The 23200-nt window shown below is 38.6% G+C and overlaps 1 protein-coding gene across 3 annotated transcripts in view; it reads left to right on the plus strand.

The window, feature by feature from the left end:
* The window catches only part of LOC126258401 (golgin subfamily A member 1), a 139743-nt gene that overhangs the window by 95759 nt on the left and 20784 nt on the right, over window positions 1-23200 (plus strand). For all 3 annotated transcript variants that reach the window (XM_049955641.1, XM_049955642.1, XM_049955643.1), the window contains one exon: window positions 13177-13285. In XM_049955641.1, coding sequence (XP_049811598.1) covers window positions 13177-13285 — 109 coding nt within the window. The remainder of the gene's footprint in view (window positions 1-13176; window positions 13286-23200) is intronic.

Consider the following 23200-nt stretch of genomic DNA (forward strand, 5'->3'; position numbering starts at 1 on the left):
ATCTGACAGATTCATTTGAAGAATCTTAAGCAAATGAGTTTCACTCGAGGAAGAGAGAGCTTACAGAAACCTTCAAAAAGTGATTCCTGAAGACTGCTCAACAATCTGGAATCCTTATGAAGTAGAATTAGTACCAGAGATAAGGAAGATCAAAAGAAGAATGATGCATTGTATTTTTCTAGCAAGCCAGAAAGTCTTCATTTACATCTAGTCTGCAAATCACTGTGAAGTACTTAGATCAGGGTACCTTGTGCCATGTATTTGTCAAGGAGAGCCAGAAAGCAGTGAATAGCACTTCCCAGGTTGATTCAGTGCCCCTTGACTAGTGGGAGGCATTCACAACATTTCTGCACTGTCGTCTAGTGAAGAAATATGAACGTACAGTATATTGTACCAATCTCCCAATCCATTTGTTTATGTAGCGTGTAAAGAATGACAGCTTAAATGTCTATGCATGATGTAATTAGTCAAATCTTGTCATCACAGTCCCAGTGAGAGTGGTACATAGAAAGATGTAATGTATTCATAGATTCCTCATTTAACACTGGTTCTTGAAATTTTGTAACTGAGCTGTTGCGTGATAGGTGATACCTATCTTCAGCCATCTGCCAGTTCAGGTTTTTCAGAATTTCGGTCAATGCTCTTCTGGGGATTGCAATCATTCATTCTACCCTTCTTTGTTTACATTGAACATCTCCCATTACTGCTGGCTGATAAGAGTCCTACACTACTGGTGAATATTCTACAATGGGTTGCATGAGGGTTTATAACTTATAGACCATTTGCATTTTCCCAGTGTCCAGCAATGAACCAAAGTCTGCCACTTGCTTTAACTATACTTATCCAGCGTGTTAATTTCCTTTCATATCCTCACAAATTATTACACTCAGGTTTTGTATGAGCTGATAAGATTCCAGTTGTGTGTCATTGATGTTTGTAATCGTAGGGTATTTCTTCTGCATTTTGTGATATACCCAAGTTTACATTTCTCAACATTTAATGTAAGTTGCCAGTCTTTGCACCTCCTCAAAATCTTATACAGGTCTGACTGACTATTTGTGCAGCCTTTATCAGTTAATGCTTAATTATAGATAACTGAAGCTACTTTCTGTATTGTCAGCCAGGTGATTGACATATATTATGGACAACAAGTTTCCCAATACACTTTTCTGGGGTACACCTAAAATAACTTCTATGCTAAAATGCAGCCTCCTCCCTACCAAAAAGTCCTCAGTCCAGTCATAAATTTTGTTTGGTACCCCTTGTAATTGTACCTTCTATAATAAGAATTTTATGATACTGAATCAAATGCTTTTTAGAAGTCAAGATTACTTCGTGCACTGGACTGCCTCTATTCATAGCCTTCAGGATGTCACATGAGAAAAGCACGATATGAGTTCTGCTGGACAAATATTTTTGGAATCTATATTGATTGACACTGAGGAGGTCATTCTGTTAAAGATCTCTTTACTAGCGAGCTCCAAATATGTCCCAAGAGTCTACAACAGATGAATATCAATGATATGTGGATGATTATTTTGTAGATCACTTCCGCTGCCCTTCTTGTAGATGTATGTGACTTGTACAGTCTTCCAGTTACTAGGCATAGTTTATTGTTTAGCAGATCTACGTATGGCATATAATGTTTAAAACAGAGGCTAACCCCACTGCAAATTCTGTATCAAACGTGATAAGAATTCCATTGGGTCCTGAGCCTTGTTGTTTTACCAACTTAAGTGCTTCCTGCCACCACTGGCTCTAATATCTGTATTACACATCTTTGCAATAATTTCAGAATTAAAGCAGGATGGTACTCCTGTATTCTCCTTTGTAAAAGTGAATTGTAGCATTTCGAGCTTTGTTTTGGTAATCTCAGTTTCATATCCTGTGTTATCTTCAACTTCCTCAAGGTCACCAGTGCCAGTTTCAGTGTGGACTTCCTTGAACAGATCAGGTCTGTCTGTTGCCATTAGATGTAATATGTTCCTGTCATGAATGCCCCTTAGAACTATCTGTTTAAGAAGTTTTCAGAGGGAGCATATGGTATTGGTTTGCAGGATATCTGTCATGCTACTTACAAAACAGTAATTTTTGCAGTTGATTGTTGGCCCTTGAAGTTGCCTCCAGTGATGACAGTATGATTGGAGAACCCATGTACTAGCTAGCTGAAGTTTTCTCTAAAGTCTTCAGTTGCATGTGTGGGTGAGTCCGATGTTTGGTAGAAGGATCTAATTATAAGTTTATATAGACTGTTGATGGTGATACTATCTTAGTCTTGCATGCAGCTTCAATTTCCATCTTCACAGATTTGAATTTTCGTGCCTACTGCAACAAATTCACCACCGACATTTCCCATGAGCATAATCTTTCAATATACACTTAGATTTACTCAGAAAATCTCACTGCTGTCAATTCCCAATTTTTGCCAGCCTTGTGTACATACTAGGATCTTGGAGATGTTCATCTTGCTCCTATTGCAGATGCTATTGGATAGGTGAGGTGCATCATGGTGTGATTGTGAAAAAATCAGTGGGTGCCACATTAAGTAACCAATGCTACACACCATAATGTGAGTTGTTCAGTGTAGATGTAGATGTAAAAGACAAAAACTAAGCGCCGTAACTCGGAGATTGTATCACGATATTTGTCATACGTACAGTACAACACACCAGAAACCAGATGAACTGTTGCTGTTGTATCATGTTCTTACATGTGTTTGAGAGGCATCTGCTAGAAAAAGTAATATTCCAGGGGGGGGGGGGGGGTGAGATTTTATTGAATATATATAATAGTCTCAAATGCTGTATATGTACTCTCAATGACAACCATTACTTCTGGGGGGGGGGGGGGATATATATATATCTTCTTGAACATTTCTGGTACAGTAGTGTGTGTTTCAAAAAGATTCATCTATTTTCACAAGACAAATGAAAATAGAAACTTGTGGTGAATTTTAACTTGCACATTGAAACTATTAATTCACCTTGGCGGCATCAATTGCAAGTTATTGGTTTATATGGTTGCCAGTAATGGCATCTTGCTCACTAGTTCATTACCCAGTATGCATCTAGTCGAGATGGCAGCAAGCAATTCGGTTACTACTGTGTGGCATGATTTCTGTCAAGAGAATGGTGCTGTACCTCCTACAGCTTAAAACCTTCGGTGGTGGTACAAGCAAATTAAAGTCAATGATTGTTTATGTAAGGGGGAAATCCACAGGTCACCTCTGTGCTCATTCAAGACATAGAGTGCATTCAACAGTTTTTTGTTGTGTGGTCCATAGAAATCTACTCATTGTGACCCTTGAGAGTTATCCATTCCACATGTCTCTGTTAGCATGTTTTGAGGCAGTGTATGTTTTTCAAAACATGCAAATTCAGTTGTTACAAACATTTCATGATGGTGAGGAACTACAGTGTGTAATATGACCCCTTCTTTTTTCTCTGTTGCGCAAAGGTGCTTATAGGAATCCTGTACCTGGATATGTTGAAGATTTGACTATTTCCACAGTTGTGAGAACATGTATAAAAAAAACCTCATTTTTCGACAGACTGAAGGACTGCTACACTGGCACCTGCATGTAAGAACATTTTTTAACAGTGAGCTGCCTCAGCTGTGGATCAACCATAGGGGGCAATTTTGCATTGCACTATTGCCATCCAAAGTCACATGATCTCATGGTATGTAATTTTTTGTTGGGTTTTTGGAAGATTCCATGTCCGTGGCTCTCCTTCCGACCAACTACTTTAAGTGAACTGCAATGCCTTACAGCAACAGCAGTGAATGCAGTAACTGTAGACTTGGTCTCAAAAGTGTGAGATTAGTTTGACTACGTCTGCCTTTTGTTTTGCTTCCAGTGGAGGGCACACTGAATATTTGTTGAAAGGTAAATGAAAACTTTGCTCTTGAATGTAACTGTAAAAAATATGTACATGCACCCATGTAAAATATATACACTTGTGAAAAGTGAATGGTTCTTTTGAAAATAAAGACTTTTTGGTCTTATGCATGAGTTAAAATTCATTCCACATTTCTACCTTCATTCATGTACAAGTTTTGTCTTGTGAAATTGGATGAACCTTTTTTGAAATGGCCTGTACTTCAATTTGACAGTGCCTGTCCGTATGTGGAATACTGAAGTTCCATTTCCCTCAAAGCTGTATACATTTGTAAGACCGGACACAGAAAGCACATAGACAATTTTTACTTTGTAAATTACCAGGCTATGACCTTCAGGAGGAAGTACCAAAGAACTGGTAAGCTGCCCTATCAAATCCTAATATGACTATTCAAAATCAAAAGAAAATAGCTAATACCTGTATGGCTAGCTAGTAGACATAAAACAGCAGCAGTACACGTTTAGTACAGTTGACAACAGTGCCAAAAAGATTAAGGAATTGCATGTTTTCAGTCTTACCTTTCATCTGGTGTGAGAGGGAGTAAAAGAGACTCTTGACAGTTTTATTAGAAACAATATGATCATCCAAAATGCAATGTTAAGAGATATTCCAGATGTGTAAAAAGAAGAAGAAGAAACTGTTTTTATAAAGCAGTATGAGTTTTAAAATGTACTAAGGAATTAACAAAATACTGTTACTTAGAGAGATGAGAAAATGGAACAAGTGAAGAAAGTATAAGGCTCATTTAGTCTTTGATTTCCATTTGCCCTCTCCTATTCATACTTACTTTCCCAGGAACAAATGTCTGTTTCAGAAATCCTGGATGTCAAGAAGCTGCTTGTGATGAAATGCCTGTAGTTTCTGAGGAATGAGTGTGTAGTCCAAACAGTTTATTTTTATCTTTTTACGGAATGCTTGGAAACAACATGGGAAATGTTGATAAACCATTTCATTTTTGTTTCAGGATGCATAAATTTGAATGGAGAAATATTTATTTCTAATCAGTCAACATTGACCTTAGTGTCATTTATGATCTGTTTCAATATTGTATACAAGTTCTGATTGTGCTCTCAATAGCTTAAAATAAATCTTGTATTGATTTTTAGTCATCATCTGATATGGCTTCAGAGACATGCACTTTATATCGTGTGATGTTGTTGCCTGCATAATCACTAGAAACATGTTTTCTGCTCTTCAGCATTTATTATGTACAAAAATATGATTTAATTTTTCTCTTTAATAATTCACAACAGTTAGGGAGAGAATAATTTTGCAACTTTGGAAGATAGAAGTGGGCTGAACAGTGGTAGCACTTCTAAGTGAAATGTAATGCTTGACACTGCTACCCTGACTTATCAAATAATCTCATCAAATAACATGTCTCACCAGTCATAATTCTGTGTGTAACTGTGGGGGGGTCAGTTGTGTTTGCATTATAATGAAAAACAATGTTTCTGTCACATATATGCCATTAGAAACCTGAATGGTTGCTTGTTTAATATGTATACTTGTAAGATTGTTTTTTTTTTTTTCCTGTGTTAAAAATAAGTGATTGGTGTGCAGCATTGTGAAAAGAACTTTGTTAGTAGATGTGTTTGTCTTGGACAATAGAAATCGTATAGTCAAAATTGGAATACCAATTTGAAGCTACAAAATTATTTGTAACATTTTGTTGCAAAGCATCCTTTACGCTCTTGCTTCTGTCTGAATATAAGCACATAGGGAAAGTATATTTGTTACAGCCCATGAATATACACATATTTGAGTATCTCTCTCTTTAATGCTGAGGAAAGGGGGAGAGGCAGAATGTATGCATTTACATCAACTGTAAATCTACTCAAACATTTGTGAGGTTCCCTTTTTCTGTTTTTTGTTGTAATCCTACATTGTGTTGTCATATTTCTGTTTATACTTTTGTGATTACATATGGGTACCAGATGTTTAGCCACTGCACGTACTTTATTTTCTTTATTATCTGATTTTAAAGCTTTTCCTGTGTTGTAATCACGTGAACAATTTTTATATTTTCTGAGCTATATATTTTCATGCACTGATTTCTTCTGTGTATGTTGTGTTGACAGTTATTAGTAATATATAATTATATCCATGTATTTATTTACATGTTGTATACCATACTGTGTCTGTGGAACCTCTTTTTATGCTTTATGTTTATAAAGTAGTATAAATGTTGTCACACACACACACACACACACACACACACACACACACACACGTGTGCACGCTCACTCACTCTATTGCACTCATTGCTAGGAGACAACAGTGGCCTTTTGTGTGTGTGTGTGTGTGTGTGTGTGTGTGTGTGTGTGTGTGTGTGTTCCTTTCTGGTAATAAACTCTTGTCTTCTACTGCAAAAAAAATTAATTTTATTGTTTCATTTTATGTTATTTATATTTGTAAACTGTACAAAATATTTATTTGAAAGAAAGTGACAAAGTTACAAACACACATTTATATGCCTTAGTGTTTATTTTTTCTTAATATTATGTTTTAAATAGCCTAGTCACTGTTAGGTTCATCAGTTGATGCATTTTTAAAACACAGTGTTTATGTTGTGTAGAATCTGAGAGCAGTAGTGCATGGAGTTAAACAAAATCCCTTTTTGTTTTTCAAGAAATGTAAGAAAACTATAGAAGAACAATAAAGAAAGAAAAATAATTCCCATGAAATTTGGAGAACCACATTTCATTTCTTCTCAGTTTACAGTGTTAAATTGTTGTACCTGAATCTTCTAGCATACACACTGTTACAAAGAAGAGACCTTTTATATATCATTGTTGTCTCTAGCTAGCTTGTTGAGTCACTTGCACCAAATTATGCCCTTAATTCTGTTCGATTGAAGTTTGTGCTGTTATTGCATCATTGCTGCTTTATAAATTTTATTCATTTTTATTGCTAATTCAATGGTTTTAGAAAGTTGGTGTGTAAGGATTGCAATTTTTTGATAGTTCTTGATCATAAATCCTTGCTTGCATTGGCTATTTAAGAAATGACCTTGGCATCAGGTCACCCTAGAAGTTCTTGAAGAATATGTTCGGCAAACAAAATTTAATATATTCTCACAAAGAAAACCAAAATATAACTTGATTTTTAAGTTCCGTCAGCAAAATCAATAATATCTACCGTTACAGCTGAGGTAACATTGGTATTTTTCACAGTGTTTAGGAAGGTTCCCTACCTGTGATCTTTAAGTGTGTAGAGCCTAGATCTCTGTTGCTTGCAATCTGGACTCTCAACCAAATTTTGAATATGACAAGCCATGTCACATGCTGTCTTTTACAGCAGTGATTGTTTCCTGGTATTGACCAGTGTGCTCTCTTGCTTGTTCTCTGAAGAGGTGTTTCTTGCATCTTGATATGACTTCTGGTGAGATTTAAGAGCTTAGAATCCCAGGCTTTAATTAAACTAGAGCCTTGATTACTGTTAGTTAAATTAACCAACATTATGATTTGACCATCTTTTCATTACACTGTCCTAGAAGTTTAGCGTCTACACCAAACAGTTACTATCTTCAAATTTCATTTCATGATCGCATGTGAGAATCCTTCAGTCATTTGTAACTTTGATGTTCATAAGATGTAATGAACATCAAAGTTACAAATGACTGAAGGATTCTCACATGTGATCATAAAATGAAATTTGAAGATAGTAACAGTTTGGTGTAGACACTAAACTTCTAGGACAGTGTAATGAAAAATCTTGTTCTACAGGTAGGTTCTCAAATGTATGAAATTCTTAATCACAGGATATGTCATAATTATCCAGGTTTTACAGACTTAGATCATCTTTAAAACAATATAACTGACCTTTTGGTTTTATTCATGTGTTACTATACATTGTGAACCATGTATTCCAAGTGTTCTCATAATCTTCTGCAAGCACATGGTTGTTTTATGATTCTGGCTATATCTTCTTTCATGCCAGTTTCTACAGAAAATCTCGTTGACTTGTAAGCCACACTTATCTTTTTGTTCTAGTTAACTAACATCATCGAAAACATGTCAGATGTTGCATTCCATAGGTGAGACTTTCTCTGTGTGATACTGAATGTTCTGTGTAGATCAATATTCTACGATTAGCCTATAGTCATGATTTAGGTTTTCTGTGATTTACTTAAATTGCTCCAGGCAAACACCAGAATAGTTCCATTGAAAAGACAAAGCTGATTTCTTTCACGATTCTTTAAACAATCCGATCTTGTGCTCCATCTCTAATGGCCTCGTTGTTGACAAGATGTTAAACCCTAATCTTTCTTGCTTTCTTCTTATGACTAGGCTTGTATTTGAAGACTGGTGATTTTTTAGCATTAAGAGAGTTGGGTGTGGGTGGACTTTCTGTGGATGTTGTGACTCAGTGAGCCATCTGTTCTTCCCTTAACCAAGATATAAATTTAACTGAACCTATTTCTACATTTCCTTTGTGAATTTTATACAGTGATTGATTGAGCAGGGATGCTGCAGGTATTCTTAAATTTTATCCACTCCATTTCACTACAAATATGTCATTGACATGCTAGTAAACATGTTGGGCTGTATTTGACAGATTCTGGTAGTCTGGCCTGACTTTTCGACAAAGGCCTTGTTGGCAGAAAGCTTATTTTGTGACAGTCTTTTTGTTGTGCTTATCTGCAACTCGGCACCTCCGCTATATGGTGAGTAGCAACTATCCTTTTCATAATATTGTAACTAAAAGAACAGTTGCTAAGCACTGGCTTGCAGTTGATCTTGAAATAAAATATGAATATACTGCACCATGGTGCAAATGTCTAACTTCAAAGGTAGTGTAATAATGGAGGCAGTTAGAATTTTGGATAATTTAACCAACAGGGATGGAGACATCATTTTGAACAAATTTTGGGATCAGACACTCCTTTTTATTTACATGTAATCTGAATTCATATCTGCTGAACATGGTAGGAATGAACTTGCAATGCGAAATTATACTATTATAAATGGCAGCATGTACCTTTTCTTGTTCTGGCAACATGAAACTTTCCTGGTTCACAGTTTGATTTTAGTTTATAGACAGTGAGTAATTGAGGTCTGCACTCACCATACTAGAGGTGGGTCTTTCACAAACGAACGAGTGTGAGGTAAATGTTCACTAAACTCAATGGAAGGCCTGAGGAAGTACTTATAAGGAATGGTCATTCACAGTTCCCTTCAGGTCAGTCTCATTCCTGCCTCCATCTCATTCTGTTTTGGGTGGTCATCCATTCCTTATTCCAGCTTCATTGTTCTTCATTCAGTTGTAGTTCCTTTTGTTCAGTTGTAGATCATTTCATTCATTGCATTAGCCCACTCTCATTCAGTTTTAAACTGTTCTCGAAATTTTGACTTATATTTCTTTGTGGACACCCTTCAGTGTCCACAGGCAGCAACAAATAATATTTGTTAATGACAATAGTTTGTGTGTGTGTGTGTGTGTGTGTGTGTGTGTGTGTGTGTTTTATAAAAAAAATAAAACTTTAAAATGAGATTAAGTCAATTTCTCAAGACGGTTCCCTGTACCATTTTCACTTTTCAGTGCATGAGGCACAGTTGGTAATCATTTGAAGAGTTTGAAAGGTGATTGGACTATCTCGAGCTCATTCTAATGTGTTTAATTTGCTCAGGTCACCATCTTTTTAGTATGAATTTTTTAAAATTTCCGGTGACACTTGAGTTTGCTGTATATATGATAAGCCCTCTTCAGTTTCCTTCAACCGACCACTGTGGCTCAGCGGTTCTAGGCGCTTCAGTCCGGAACTGTTCTGCCGCTACGGTCGCAGGTTCAAATCCTACCTCGGGCGTGGATGTGTGTGATGTCCTTAGGTTGGTTAGGTTTAAGTAGTTCTAAGTCTAGGGGACTGATGACCTCCAATGTTGAGTCCCATAGTGCTTAGAGCCATTTGAACCATTTTAGGTTTCTTCATACTTAAAGATTTGAGGGCCAGTGGTCTGACATCAATTTCCTAAAGCAGTGCAATGCAATTTTCCAAAACTCGATAAATTGGCCTTGAAGTTGGAATATTTCAGAGCTCTTTCAAGTACTGGGTGGTTACAATTAAAGTGCAGCTACTCACAGAGATCAGTGTGGGCTTAATTACAATGTCATTGTGAAACTTGATAGATATTCTGATGTGTTAATGTGGAACCAATTTATGCTTGGGAAAAAAACTTCCCATTCTCGTAACCAGGTGCAGATCTGGTGTTCTGAAAACAAGAAAATTTTATAGAAACACTTACATGTGTAATGGATTGGGTACAGAATGTGATCAGAAAAGGTCAAACACATGAGAAGGGTATAATATTCATTTTATTATTAACAGCTGCTTAAACAGTTTGTTCTATATAAGTACCGGAGATGTAGATGAGATGCTACATCTGTAAAATTATTTTATCAACATAGTTCTGGTGGTATCTGAGCAACATGTTCATATATACTGACCTTCTGGTGAGGTAGACAACAAATGTGTCCCTGTTAAATGGATTCTTTTAGATCTCACCAGAGGCAAAAGGCACACGGATTCAGATCAGGTGATCTTGTAGGCCGTGCATCTGGAAAACTTCTGGAACTACCACATTCATTGAAACTTGCATTAAGCAGATGTTTCCATGGGCAAGTGACATCAGTTGTTTGCCCCCTCTAACTTGAAAACAATGGATTGCACACAGTTGCACTGTTCCAAAGTAGGAATCATATGCCATACAAGTACATTTTGATAATGTGCCGACATAATGTTACACTTGGCAGGCCCTCTGGGTGTATTTTCTACAAAGAAGAACAGACTGAGAATAAAGGCGCTTGTGAATCCACATCAGTGAGTGCAAACACATGGTTTAAAAGTACCCCAAATTCAGCAGTTCTACATATTCATGCAACCTTAGTGTAAAATGTGCCTTGTCACTCCATAGAATATTGCCCAGCCACATGTCATCAACTTTGATCCATACCAGAATCTGAAGAGCAAATCAGAACATTACTACTGTTCATGAGATTATGGTTGCTGCACCTCTGAATTTTATATGGGTACCAGTATAAAATGACCACAAAACTTTTACTGTGTACTATGGGATGGACGACGCTGGTGACAATGCACGATCACTAGCACTATCTGGGGCATGTGCTGCATTGTCAGTTGTGGGAACAGCAATCTTGTCAGTAACTTCCAGACGCAGAATCAAGCTTTTCCATGCTTTCTTATTTCATTATCTTCTTTAAACTGTTTACTGTCATTGGGCCTCTCCTCAGTGATTCTCTCTCAGTGCAGCACTGACATTGCTACCATTCACATAAATTAGGTTAAACACGTGGCCTCTCTTCTTGACAGCAATACTGATCACTCATGTTAGGGCTTGTCAGATGCCAGTGTGCACATCATACAAACAATATACAGTGTCAGATTTGCACCTGGTGGTCACAGGTGGAACTAATTTGTTTTCAGCATTAATTGGTTCAACATTAACACATTAGCGTATCTACCAAGTATTGATGCCATACAATAATTACAGCCCACACGGAACCTCCTTGAGTGTCTGCACTTTAATTCTAATCACTCAGTACAAACTAACTCCATATACACAACATAGATGCAATTACCTAAGTGTATAGTGAAAAAGTTTGGTAATTGTAAGGCCACTGGTTTGATGCCTACTAGAAACAACTTCAGTTTAATTTTATTTAAATTCCTTACATATTAACAAATGTAAATGTTAACTAACAGATACTGAATTATTTTTTATAAAAATATTTAATATATATAATAATATTTAAATTACTGGCCATTTGAAAGTAAATTAAAATATGACTTAAATATGCATTAATACATGATTAAACAAAAAAATGGAACAGTGAGTGAGGAAAGATGAATAGATCCTAGTATGAGCCACTCATGAGTGAACTAGTTCCCAAAGATGAATGAGGTCTCCCACCTTTACTCGGCACACCCAAACTTGACTGTGAACTTTGGAATATGCAGATTATTAAAAATATAATTAGTATGAGACAAAAAGTCAGTTGTAAGTTTACTGGCAATAATCATTCTTTTGACAGTATTTTTTGAAAGCATGCAGTATTTCAATAATTTGTAAAGTTAGATTACTATGCCACATGTGTGTCTGATGAATATAGCTTAGCCTTAGTAGAATAATTAAGAACAAAGATGTTGATATAATAATGCTATTCTAAGCCTCTCACAAGTGGATGACATCACACACACACACACACACACACTTAGGGGCAATATCTCATGACCTAGTCAATCCAGTTTTTTTTGAGGAATGGTTTTCAGTGCTTATCAGATGTATCTGAACCAGTCTAATAATGTGTCTCAAACATCCTCATTATTAACTGTAAAGCATAAGAGGAAGATGGCTGGGGGAGGGGCGGCAGAGAGTGACTTGATTTATTATAAGTTTTGTTGGGTACAGCTGGGAACCTTATTTGTAAGCAATTAATCACCAACATAAAAATGTCGTTTCTTGTGATGTCTACAGCATGAGAACTGACCAGTATTACAACTGCAAACCCTTCAGCGTTTGAAGTCCTGGCAACAGGTGAAGGAAGGGATTGCTTTTGACCATGTTCGGGGAACTTTCTGAGGGTTTCATATGAAGTAAAGAGAAATGTCAGTTGCAAACAGTATGATGAGAATCTGAACCTCACTACTCCAGAGTCAGAGATCATCTTAACATGATCTCTATGCTTGTATAATTGTAGATCAGTTAGCACAGTTTTGTTCTCTCTTTCCATTTTTTGAAAATATATGTGAAACTGGGGTTGAAGAAACCATCACCTCTTTCATGATGCTATATTTTTAGCAATCACATTCATTGTGAGAGTACTAGTGCACTGTCATCTCTAGTTAATTGTCGCGTAATGGGTTATGTGTGTCTGTGGTTCCTGATGTTGCTGATATTCTAAGAATAATGTTGTTGTTCAGTTGCAGTTAAAAGTGGTGTTTATAAACGAAGAAGTGACATATTCTGCAGAAGATTATGACATTAAATGTTGTTATTTTAGAACAAAAGGGTCACCACAAGTATAGCTTAGATGATTTCCTTGCTGTTACAGTTAACACTGCTGCTGTTGCCATCATTAGTCATCTTTATACATCATTGTCTAGCCTCATGTGTGTACTAGTTTTTTATGTAATAATTGTTGAAGGTTTAGTTTCTGTCACTGACAAAAAAGGCATTGTACCATATGAAAAGAAATTAATAGTATATTAAAACTAACACAGAATTGACTTTATATGTTTTCGTTCTTCCTTTTTAAGAAATCAGCTGAGGAAGAGAGAGAGAAAGCCAAAGAATATCAAATTGAAGCAGAGAGAAGAATTGCAGAACTTGAAAGTAAATGTGCAGATTTGCTGTCTGCTGTGGACAGTGAGTAAAACGCTCAGTATTATTGTGTTTTGACTTAAAATTTCTGAATGTGTACTGTGTGGGTTTGTGTAAAGCCTTGTTTCTGTTCAACTCTGTACTTGGTTGAAATATTCCATTTGCTATTCACCCTTCTCTCCTACCCTCCCTTCTCAACACTTCTTCAGTAGTTACCATGGGCCAAGTTATTACTTGTGTAGTGAATCATTCAGGTAGGGCAGATTAAAGTCTTGTTCCATCACATGACTGGCAAGTGATCTACATAATAGTCAGTTACCTGATACAGTTGATATGACTGAACAACTTAGACATAAACTTATTCTGCTACAGATAAATCAGCTTCTGCCCAAGAAGCTCTCGACCCTTTAGAAACCTGTGAAATCTCTAAAGACACCTCCAACCCTGCCCCTTCCCTAACATTTTTCATGAAAATTTTATTCACCCAAAAGAAAAAATGATCCTTTAACTACTAACTGGGGGGGGGGGGGGGGGGGGGCGCAGTTGTAAAATATTGGCCTTATATTTGGGAGAAGGAATGTTTTAGTCATAAATTGGCTGCCCAGATTTTTTCTTCATTTATAACACCTCAAAATTATTTTACATCAGTGGTTGACTTGGGGGGGGGGGGGGTGTTGCAGACAGCTCAGAGGAAAGCAGAATCATGCAGTCAAAAATTTGATATCCTTATTACAGTTGGTGAGTGCATTTGTTGATAAGTTGACAGCATCAGCTTTGACTTGCGCCTCAGTATGATACATGTTGTGCTCTATAGAAGTAAATAGTATTTTTATTGGTTTTCTACAATGAGTGAAAAGTCTGCAAAAAGAAGATTGTGTAATGAAGAATATATTAAGTATGGACTCATCTTTAGTGAAAAAGACAGTGTTCAGCTCCCACAGTGTATTGTGTGTGATACTGTCCTTAGTAATGACTCATTGTGACCTCTGCATCTGGAACATCATCTATTTATTGATGAGACACTAGTCAAACCTTCCATTCTTAAAACTGCTAGAATTGTTATTGGAGAAGATAGTGAATAATGGATAAGACACCTCTTTCAACCAACAGTGTCCAATGTAGGATTGAGGAAATGGTCCTGAATGTGAAAGAACAGCTTCTTAAAAGACAATGTCTCTATTTTTTTTTATCTTGCAGTGTGATGATTCTACTTACGTAGCTCAATGACGACACTTAATAGTACATTGTTGATTTGTGGATAAAAAGCAAATAATGGTAGAACTATTGCTTTCTGAAAACTTGGAAGCAACATGAAAAGGTTATGTATTTTCTGACATTACTGAGTTTTTGGTTGAAAATGGTTTGTCCTGGGATAGAGTTATAGAAATTTGTACTGATGGAGCACCAGCCATGTTAGATTCATGTCCTGGCTTCCTAAGTATTACCAAAAAAAATACTGATCATATTTGCTCTTGTTTACTTGAGAAACTGAGCAGTACAATGAAATTGGCTGTCAGTGTAACTAATAAAATTAAGCCAAGTGTTAGGAATACTCGTTTTATCTGAGTCTTGTGTAATGATCTCAGTGCTGAACACCAATCCTTAAGTCCAATGCTTTTGAAGGACATTGTGCTTAGAAGGCTGTATGTTTGAAGTCAGAAGTAGCTCTATTTCTTGTGAGTCAAGGGAAAGGTGAGCTTCATCATTCATTTACTGATGACAGCCCAATGTTTTCCCCAGTGTACCTGGCAGACTTCTTTGAAACCCAGAACAATCTGAATTTGAAACTGCAAGGGAGAAACACCACAATAATGGATGCCACAAGGGCCTTCTTGGAAAAAAGACCATTACAGAAGTATCACCTAAATGCTCCCTAACTAACTTTGCAATCATTTTGTCAATTGAGTAAACTTCTAGATAAGCAACAGTGTGAAGTCAATAAGTGGAGAGTTACAATCAGTAAACACTTGTAGCAACTCCATGAAGACTTCAAACATAATTTCATCATTTGTCTTCAGAAGATGCGTGGTGCAAATTAGTAAGATCACCCTTCACAATTGATGTGCTTACACTTCCAATGAAATACAAGAAGATGCAATTCAATTGAAATGTCATTTGAATGCTAAAGAACAGTTTCAGCATATGGGGTTGGAAGACTTTTGGTTCAGTTTCCTTCCTACTTATCCAGGAGTGGAAAAGGAAGCCTAAAAGTCCCTTTACAGTTCTCATCTACATACCTATGAGAGACCAGATACTAAACATTAGCCATGAAAACAAAGCACCACAGCTGTTCGAACATGGAGAGAGACCTTAGATGTGTTTTAACTAGTTTGAAACTAGAGATTCAGGAGCTGCCTAAAGAAACACAATTTTAACCATTTCAGTGATGATCTGAATTTTTCTTGTGACTTTCATTACATAAAAAAAACTTGGACATGAAATGTTGTTGAAGTGAAAACAATGTCATTAGGTATTTAAGTAAGACATAAAGACATTTCTGTTGTGGCTACCAAGTCCTTTGAACCAATATAGTTTTGTATTACTCTACTTCTAATAACAATCTGTTACTAAAGTGTGGATCACAGATTATTGTCAAATAAAGTTTTTCAAAACAAGCAAACAATTTACTACATAAATGTAGGGGCATAATATATTCTGGGGTTGCAAAGGGGGCACCAGGTAGAAAGGAATAGGATGCTTTAGATGAAAGCTAAGACAGAGTTGATTCCAGTTCTGTACAGTACACCCTCTTTCCCATCTAAAATCAGATTATGACTACCACTCATATGTTTCCCTAGATTATACAACTAATGAAGAGTTAATGAAATGAGTTAGGGAGAAAATTACTTTTTCCCATACATCATTAAAGAAGAGGATTGAGGAGAAAGAAATTTGTTGCACAACTTGATAAAAGAAGGAATGTATTTATAGGGCATGTTGTGAGGCATCAAGAATTGTTAACCTTGTTGTGGAAGTGTTGTAAAAATTATATAGCTTTTTTCAAAATTTGTATGACAGGCTTCTAGGGGTTGTAGAGGACTTGGTAGATAAGGTTTTCATAACAAACCCATAACGTACTGTTTGGATATCCGACGACTACTACTAATGCTGAGAGAAACTGGTACAGTCTCCACTAGGTGGTTTCATTGTGCCATTCCCTACATGTGCACAGAAAAACAGAACTTCAGTAAAGGCTACTAAAAAACCCTTCTCATTCATGGAGAGGAATCTGAATACAGACAGAGCATTCTTTCTCTGGTCCGCATTGTCCAGGTACCAATGGATATGAAAATATCAGTCAGATGCATACCAGGCATCCAGCAGTATATTTGGAATACACTAGCCAGGATTTGACTAAATGATTAAAGGTATTTAACAGTGTCACTGAATGCGACTAATGGAACAGCATGATGAGTCTTTGCAAGTGTCTATTTACTTGGGCTGTACTATCTACCTTAAAAGAGTGAAAGCTCAGTAATTGGGACAAATTTCAGTTGGAAAATATGAAGACATTTGACAACTAGCCAGTAGCTCCCCATAGCTGAAGAATGATTGAAGACCAAGGCCCAACCCAAGAGCAAGATGACATTTATGTAGCAAGCCATTAAAGTTCTGTTCCAAATGAAAGGTGTGGCAGAGAACTTCTGTCCGACACTTATTTGAAGGGTGTCACTAGACCAGAAAACTTCTTGTGATGTTAGCCCATCAAGGCAATGTAGCACAAAAGAGTGCAGTGAAAGATGGTGGACATATTTGTGATATTCTGTTGGCAGTCACAGATGTTCATCATGACCTCAAATTGCTAATGTTACAAGAAATAAGAGAAGACATAAGAGCTAGTGAGGTCTGCTTATGGAAAACCCAGATGGCTGGAATTATCAGTGAACCCAGCCTGAATGAGGTAGTATCACTAATTCAAGGACGAGTTCTTCAACCATTAGTACCAACTTCTATAAGGCATATCAACATAGATGGAACAAATCTGAAACCCCAGACTTTGCCACAACCAATTCAACTGCAGTGCAGAAAAATGATCAGTTGGAAAATGAAGCATACACTGTAGCCAAAAGACTGTGTACTGTGTCTCCCTTCCATTCCATAATCAACTACTAAAGAACACCAAAAGCTAACTCCAAGATATGCTGAGGTGACAAAAGTTACTGGATACCCCCCAAATATTGGGTCATACCTCCTTTTGCCTGGGGTAATGCAGCAACTCAGTGTGGCATGGGTTCAATGACTTGTTGAAACTCCCCTGCAAAAATGTTCAGCCATGCTACCTCTAAAATGTCGATAAATGCAAAAGTATTACTTGTGTAGGATTTTGCGCATGAACAGACCTATTGATTATGTCCTATAAATGTTCAGTGGGATTCATGTCAGGTGGTCTGGATGGCCAAATCATTCTCTTGAATTGTCCCAAACATTCTTCAAACCAGTCACGAACAATTGTGCGTCGTCATGAAAACATGAAATCCATGAATGTCTGAATCGAACCACTTCCAGTCAGTGATGGTTCAGTTGGAAGAGGGCCCAGTCCGTTTCATGTAAACATAGCCCACATCATTATGGAACCACCACCAGCTTGCCCAGTGCCCTGTTGGCAACTTAGGCACATGGTTTTGTAGGGCCTGCACCGCACTCGAACCCAACCATCAGATCTTACCAAATGAAAACAGGACTCGTATGACCAGGCCATCGGTTGTCATGAGTGCAAAAGAGGTGCTGCAGGAAATGTCGTGCTGTTAGTAATTAATTAACACCAACTTTCACTGCACTGTCGTAATGGATGTGTTTGTTTTCTGTGCCACATTGATTTTTGTGGGTGTTTCACCTGGAGCCGCCTGTCTGTTAGCACTGACAACTCTACGCAAATGCAGCTGCTATTTGTCATTAAGTAAAGGCCATTGGACACCGTGTAGTCTGTGGTGTGAGGTAATGCCTGGAATTTGATATTCTCACCACACTCTTGGCACTGTTGGTCACGGGTTATAGAATTCCCTAATGATTTCCAAAATATAATGTCCCATACATCTAGCTCCAACTACCATTGCATGTTAAAAGTCTGTTAATTGCCTTCATTGACCGTTATCACGTTGGAAACCTTTTCACATGAGTCACCTGAACACAAATGGCAGCTTTGCCACTGCGCTCCCCTTTTATACCTGTGATACTTTCATCTGTACATCTGCATCTCTCTATCCCACGACCTTTGTGACCTCAGTGTAAGTTTTGTAGGTGGCATATTTATCCACCAGTGTCACGTTTCCTGACACCTTATCACAACAAAGTGTACAAAAGGACACATTATGGAGAGATCTTTAATGCAGTGTCTGTTAGCTTCACTGCATGCTTAATGTTTTCATGTTTTCAGTCCTAAACTTGTGATGTTTAATGTCTTTTGTGTGTTCAGTCCATGGCATTAATGAGCTCACAAGATGAAACAGTGATGGTTCTATATCATGGGTCTTGGGCCGTGTTGATTAAAGTGTTTGCAAAGCTAGAATACCGTATTTGTTGGTTTTCGTATTTATACTTGTGTAATATGAGAATTTGTAGTTTAAGTGGCACACCACATATTAGATCACACCAAAATGCATCATTTTAGTATGGTTTGTTCTGGTGGTGTTGGAAAAATGCAACTTTGGTAGAAAAACATGTCACTACGCATTTCTAAGTACTCCATTTAGTAGGTTAAATATGTAGCTACAACAAAGGAATTGCTTCATATCACCTATTAAATCACATTTTTCTTTCTGTACTTGATTTGTTTATAGATGAAACCAGCTTATCTCCTCTTTTGCACTTCAAAGTGGTCTATTGCCATTTCATTAAAATTTTAACAATTCAGTAGTTCTTCTTCAAGCTCATTTCCAAAGTATTGCCTTATATAAGCTGCACATTGAATTCATGTTTTGCTATTTTCAGGCTCACAGTATGCAGCAGTTATTCATATCTGTCTAGTACTCTGGTACAATATGCTCACAAAAAGAAGCTTGCTAATAATGGTAATGGGGTAGTTTTTGTATGCATATTTCTTCTGTACATTTACAACAATGTAGGAAAAGATAGATTGCTACTTACTATAAAGAAGACATGTCAAGTTGCAGACAGAGACAATTAAGAAACATTCACACATAGCTTTCGACCACAGGCGTTGTCAGTAAACACAAACACATACACATACACACACGCACACCTTGTGCACACATGACCACCAATTCCAGCATCTTGGGCCAGAATGCAACATCATGTGGGATGCAAGCAGCTGTCTGGAGGGGGGTGGGGAAGAGAAAGGGATAGTTGTGTATGGATGGGGAGAGAAACGAACGCTGTCCGATGGAGTGTGCAGGGACTAGACTGCCAACAGGTGCAGCATCAGGAAAAAAGGAGAGGAGCAGGGAAGGATGGGGTGAATGCATTGGCAGAGGGCTGCAAATAAACAGGGTTGGAGATGAGAACGGGAAGGATATGATAGGACGGGGGGGCGGGGGGGGGGGGCGGACTGTTGGGTGGAGGGTATGGGGACAGTATGTTACTGTACGCTGAGGCCAGGATCCTTACAAGGATAACTCCCATCCGTGCAGTGCAGAAAGCTGACAGTGGAGGAAAGGATCCAGACGGCTCAGGTAGTGAAGCAGCCATTCAAATAAAATGTCGTATGTTTAGCTGCATGTCGTGCCATAGGGTGGTGCACTTTGCTCTTGGCCACAGTTTGGCAGTGGCTGATCATCCTGGTGGACTGCTGATTGGTAGTTGTACCAATATAAAAACCTGTGCAATGATTACAGCAGAGCTGGTAAATGGCATGGCTGCTTTCACAGGTGGCCCGGCACCTGATGATGGGATAGGGTAAACCTGTGACAGGACTGGAATAGGAAGTGCTGGGTAGGTGGATTGGTCAGGCACTTGGGTCTTCCACAGGGATATGATCCTTGTGCCAAGGGTTTGGGATTGGGAGGGGCATAAGGATGGATTAGTATGTTGAGGAGGTTGGGTGGGTGATGGAACACTACTTTAGGAGGGGTGGGAAGTATCTTGGGTAGGATGCCCCTCATTTCAGGTCATGGTGATAGGCAATCAAAGCCCTGGTGAAGGATATGGTTCAGTTGTTCCAGTCTGCGGTGGTACTGGGTGATGAACAGACACTCCATTGTGGCTGGTTTTTAGGGGGGAGGAGGATTGGGGTTGTGAGGGGAAATGGCATGGGAGATCTGTTTGCAGGCTAGGTCTGGGGGATAATGCCTGTCTATGAAGGTATTGGTGAGATCCTCAGCATACTGAGCAAGGGAGTTTTGTCACTGCAGATATGCCATCCCTGGGTAATCAGATTATATGGGAAGAATTTTTTGGCATGAAAGGGATGACAGTTGTCAAAATGCAGGTGCTATTGGTGGTTGGGGTTTAATGTGGACAGAGGTGCAGATGGAGCAATCACAGAGGAGGAGGTCATCTTGGAAGGTGGCACGCTGTGTCGAGGAGGACCACGTGAAGTGGATGGGAGAGAAGGTGTTGAGGTTCTGAAGGAACGAAGAAGGGTATGTAGGCCCTGGGTCCAGATCATGAAGATATCATCAATGAACCTGAACCAGACTAGGGTTTGGTGTTCTGGGAGGCTCCTCTAAATGGCCTGTAAAAAGGTTGGCATAGGAGGGTGCCAAGCAGGTACCTGTGGCTGTGCTGTGGATTTGTTTATATACCTTCCCTTCAAATGAGAAGTAGTTGTGGGTTTGTGTAAAGATAGTAAGGTGTATGAGGAATGGGTAGTGGATTTGGAATTTAAAGGATGTTGTGAAAGGTAGTGTTAAGTAGTGGTAAGACCTTGAGCATGAGGAACGTTGGTGTATAAAGAGTTGGCGCCAACAGTGTCAAGTATGGATGCAGGAGGTAAAGGGATAGGGATGGTGGAGGGTTGCTGAAGGAAATGGTTGGCATCTTTGATGTGGAAAGCTAGATTACAGGCAATTGGTTGAAGGTGTTTGTCAGAGAGCACCGAAATTCTTTCAGTGAGGGCACAATAACCAGCCACAATGGGGCTGACATTGTTGGGTTTTTGGATTTTGGGGAGCATGTAGAAGGTGGTATGCAGGGTGACATAGGGTTGAGGAGGGAAATGGATTCAGGGGAGATGTTCTGGGAGGGGCCTAAGGCTTTAAGCAGGGATTGGAGTTTTTGTTGGACTTCTGGGATGGGATATCTCTGTCAAAGTTTAGAGGTGGTGTAGTCAGATAATTGGCGGAGGTCATGTGCCAAGTAGTCACTGTGATTCATAATAACAGTGATTGAACATTTATCTGCAGGTAGGATGATTAGGTCAGGATTTGTTTTGTGGTTGTGTATGGCTGCTCTTTTTTCTAGTAAAAGCTAGGTTTTCTGAGGAAGGGACCTGGGGAAGGACAGTGAGGCTAAGTTGGAGGTAAGGAATTCCTAGAATGTGACCAGTGGGTGGTTAGTTGGGAAGGGGGGAAAGATCACAGTTGGATGATTGTATGAACTGGAAGAAGCAGGGTTCAGCGTTGGAATTAGGGTGGTTTTGGTTGGAGGGACTGGCTGCAAAGAAGTGCATCTATTGCAGGAATCGGGAGAAGGAGAGTAGGTCTCTGACAAGTCCAGCTTGGTTAAATTTGGGTGTACAGCTAAAGGCGAGTCCTTTGGATAGGACTGAAACTTCTGTGGAGCTGAGGGTTTTCGTAGAAAGGTTAACAGTGTTCTAGGACTGTTTTAGCTGTGGATTTGGAGGATGTTTGGTAAGGAGTTTGGAGGATGTGGCAAGTTGGAAAGGTCAGCTAGGCAGCTGCTATGAGGGGTGGATAAGGAGGAACGTTGTGGGTATGATAGAGGTTGGATAGTGGTGCCCCGAGGTGGCAGTTGGATGTCAGCAATTTGGATAATTTATAGAGGTTGTGTCTGGAGTGCTCCTCCAGGTGCTGGAGAGCAAGGGATTCAATTTGAGAGATGTGATGTATGGAGTAGGGATTGTAGAGTAGTAGTATCCTGCAGAGGGAGCAGAGGTGGTTCTGGGATGACTGTGCCGTGAAGATGTGTTTTTGCAGGGTCAGGGATTGGCAGAATCTGAAAATGTGTAGATCATTGTGAAAGGAGGGATGGGATCCTGAGAAAGGAATCTTTACAGTTAGGCTGTTTGGAGGGATTCCATGGTTAAGGCAGCATTTGAGTAACAGAACATGGGACTAGGTCTTACCCAGGGAAAGGGATACTTTTCTGAACTGGTAAAGAAAGATGGAGGCAGGAATGGTGCAAAGGAAATGGGGAAAATAGGTGTTGATGATTGTGAGAGCAGCTGAATAAGCAAAAAGACACATAAAGATGTGTAAAAAATACGTAAAGACACACAGAAACATGCACAGATACATAAAAGTACACACAGATACATAAAATATGCAGAGATATATAAAAATATGTACAGATATGTAAAAATATGCACAAATACGTAAAAATTTGCAAAAATCCGTGTAACCACGTAAAACTACGCACAAATATGTTAAAAACATACATAAATGTGGGTGAAAAGGAATAATGAGATATGGGAGTGCGTGTGCATTGCAATAAGAGAGGGATGGAGAGGGATGGGTCAGATCGAGGATCAAAAATTCATGTCGCACTGACAGGTGTGGGAAACAAAACTCTAAAGTATGTCTGGATGAGGGATGAAGGGGGATCAATAGGAATAAATGTAATTAACTATCGGAGGTAAGAGTATGGGGCGTTGGATGCAGCAAAACAGTCCACGTTGTGATGAAGTCTATGTTGTGCACCGACGGTCGTTAATACAGTGTGGCCCAGAAGTAGATGCGGTTTGGAAGGCAGTAAATAAACACATGAAAGCAGAGAAAGAATGGACACTCAGAAGAGTACTGCTATAGAGAAGCGTAAGAAACGAAAACATCACAGGGTTGTAGGCGGGGAGAAAGCCATTCGGCAAAAATCAAACTATTGAGA

This window comes from Schistocerca nitens, chromosome 1 (genome assembly GCF_023898315.1).
Source record: "Schistocerca nitens isolate TAMUIC-IGC-003100 chromosome 1, iqSchNite1.1, whole genome shotgun sequence".
Taxonomy (NCBI): domain Eukaryota; kingdom Metazoa; phylum Arthropoda; class Insecta; order Orthoptera; family Acrididae; genus Schistocerca; species Schistocerca nitens.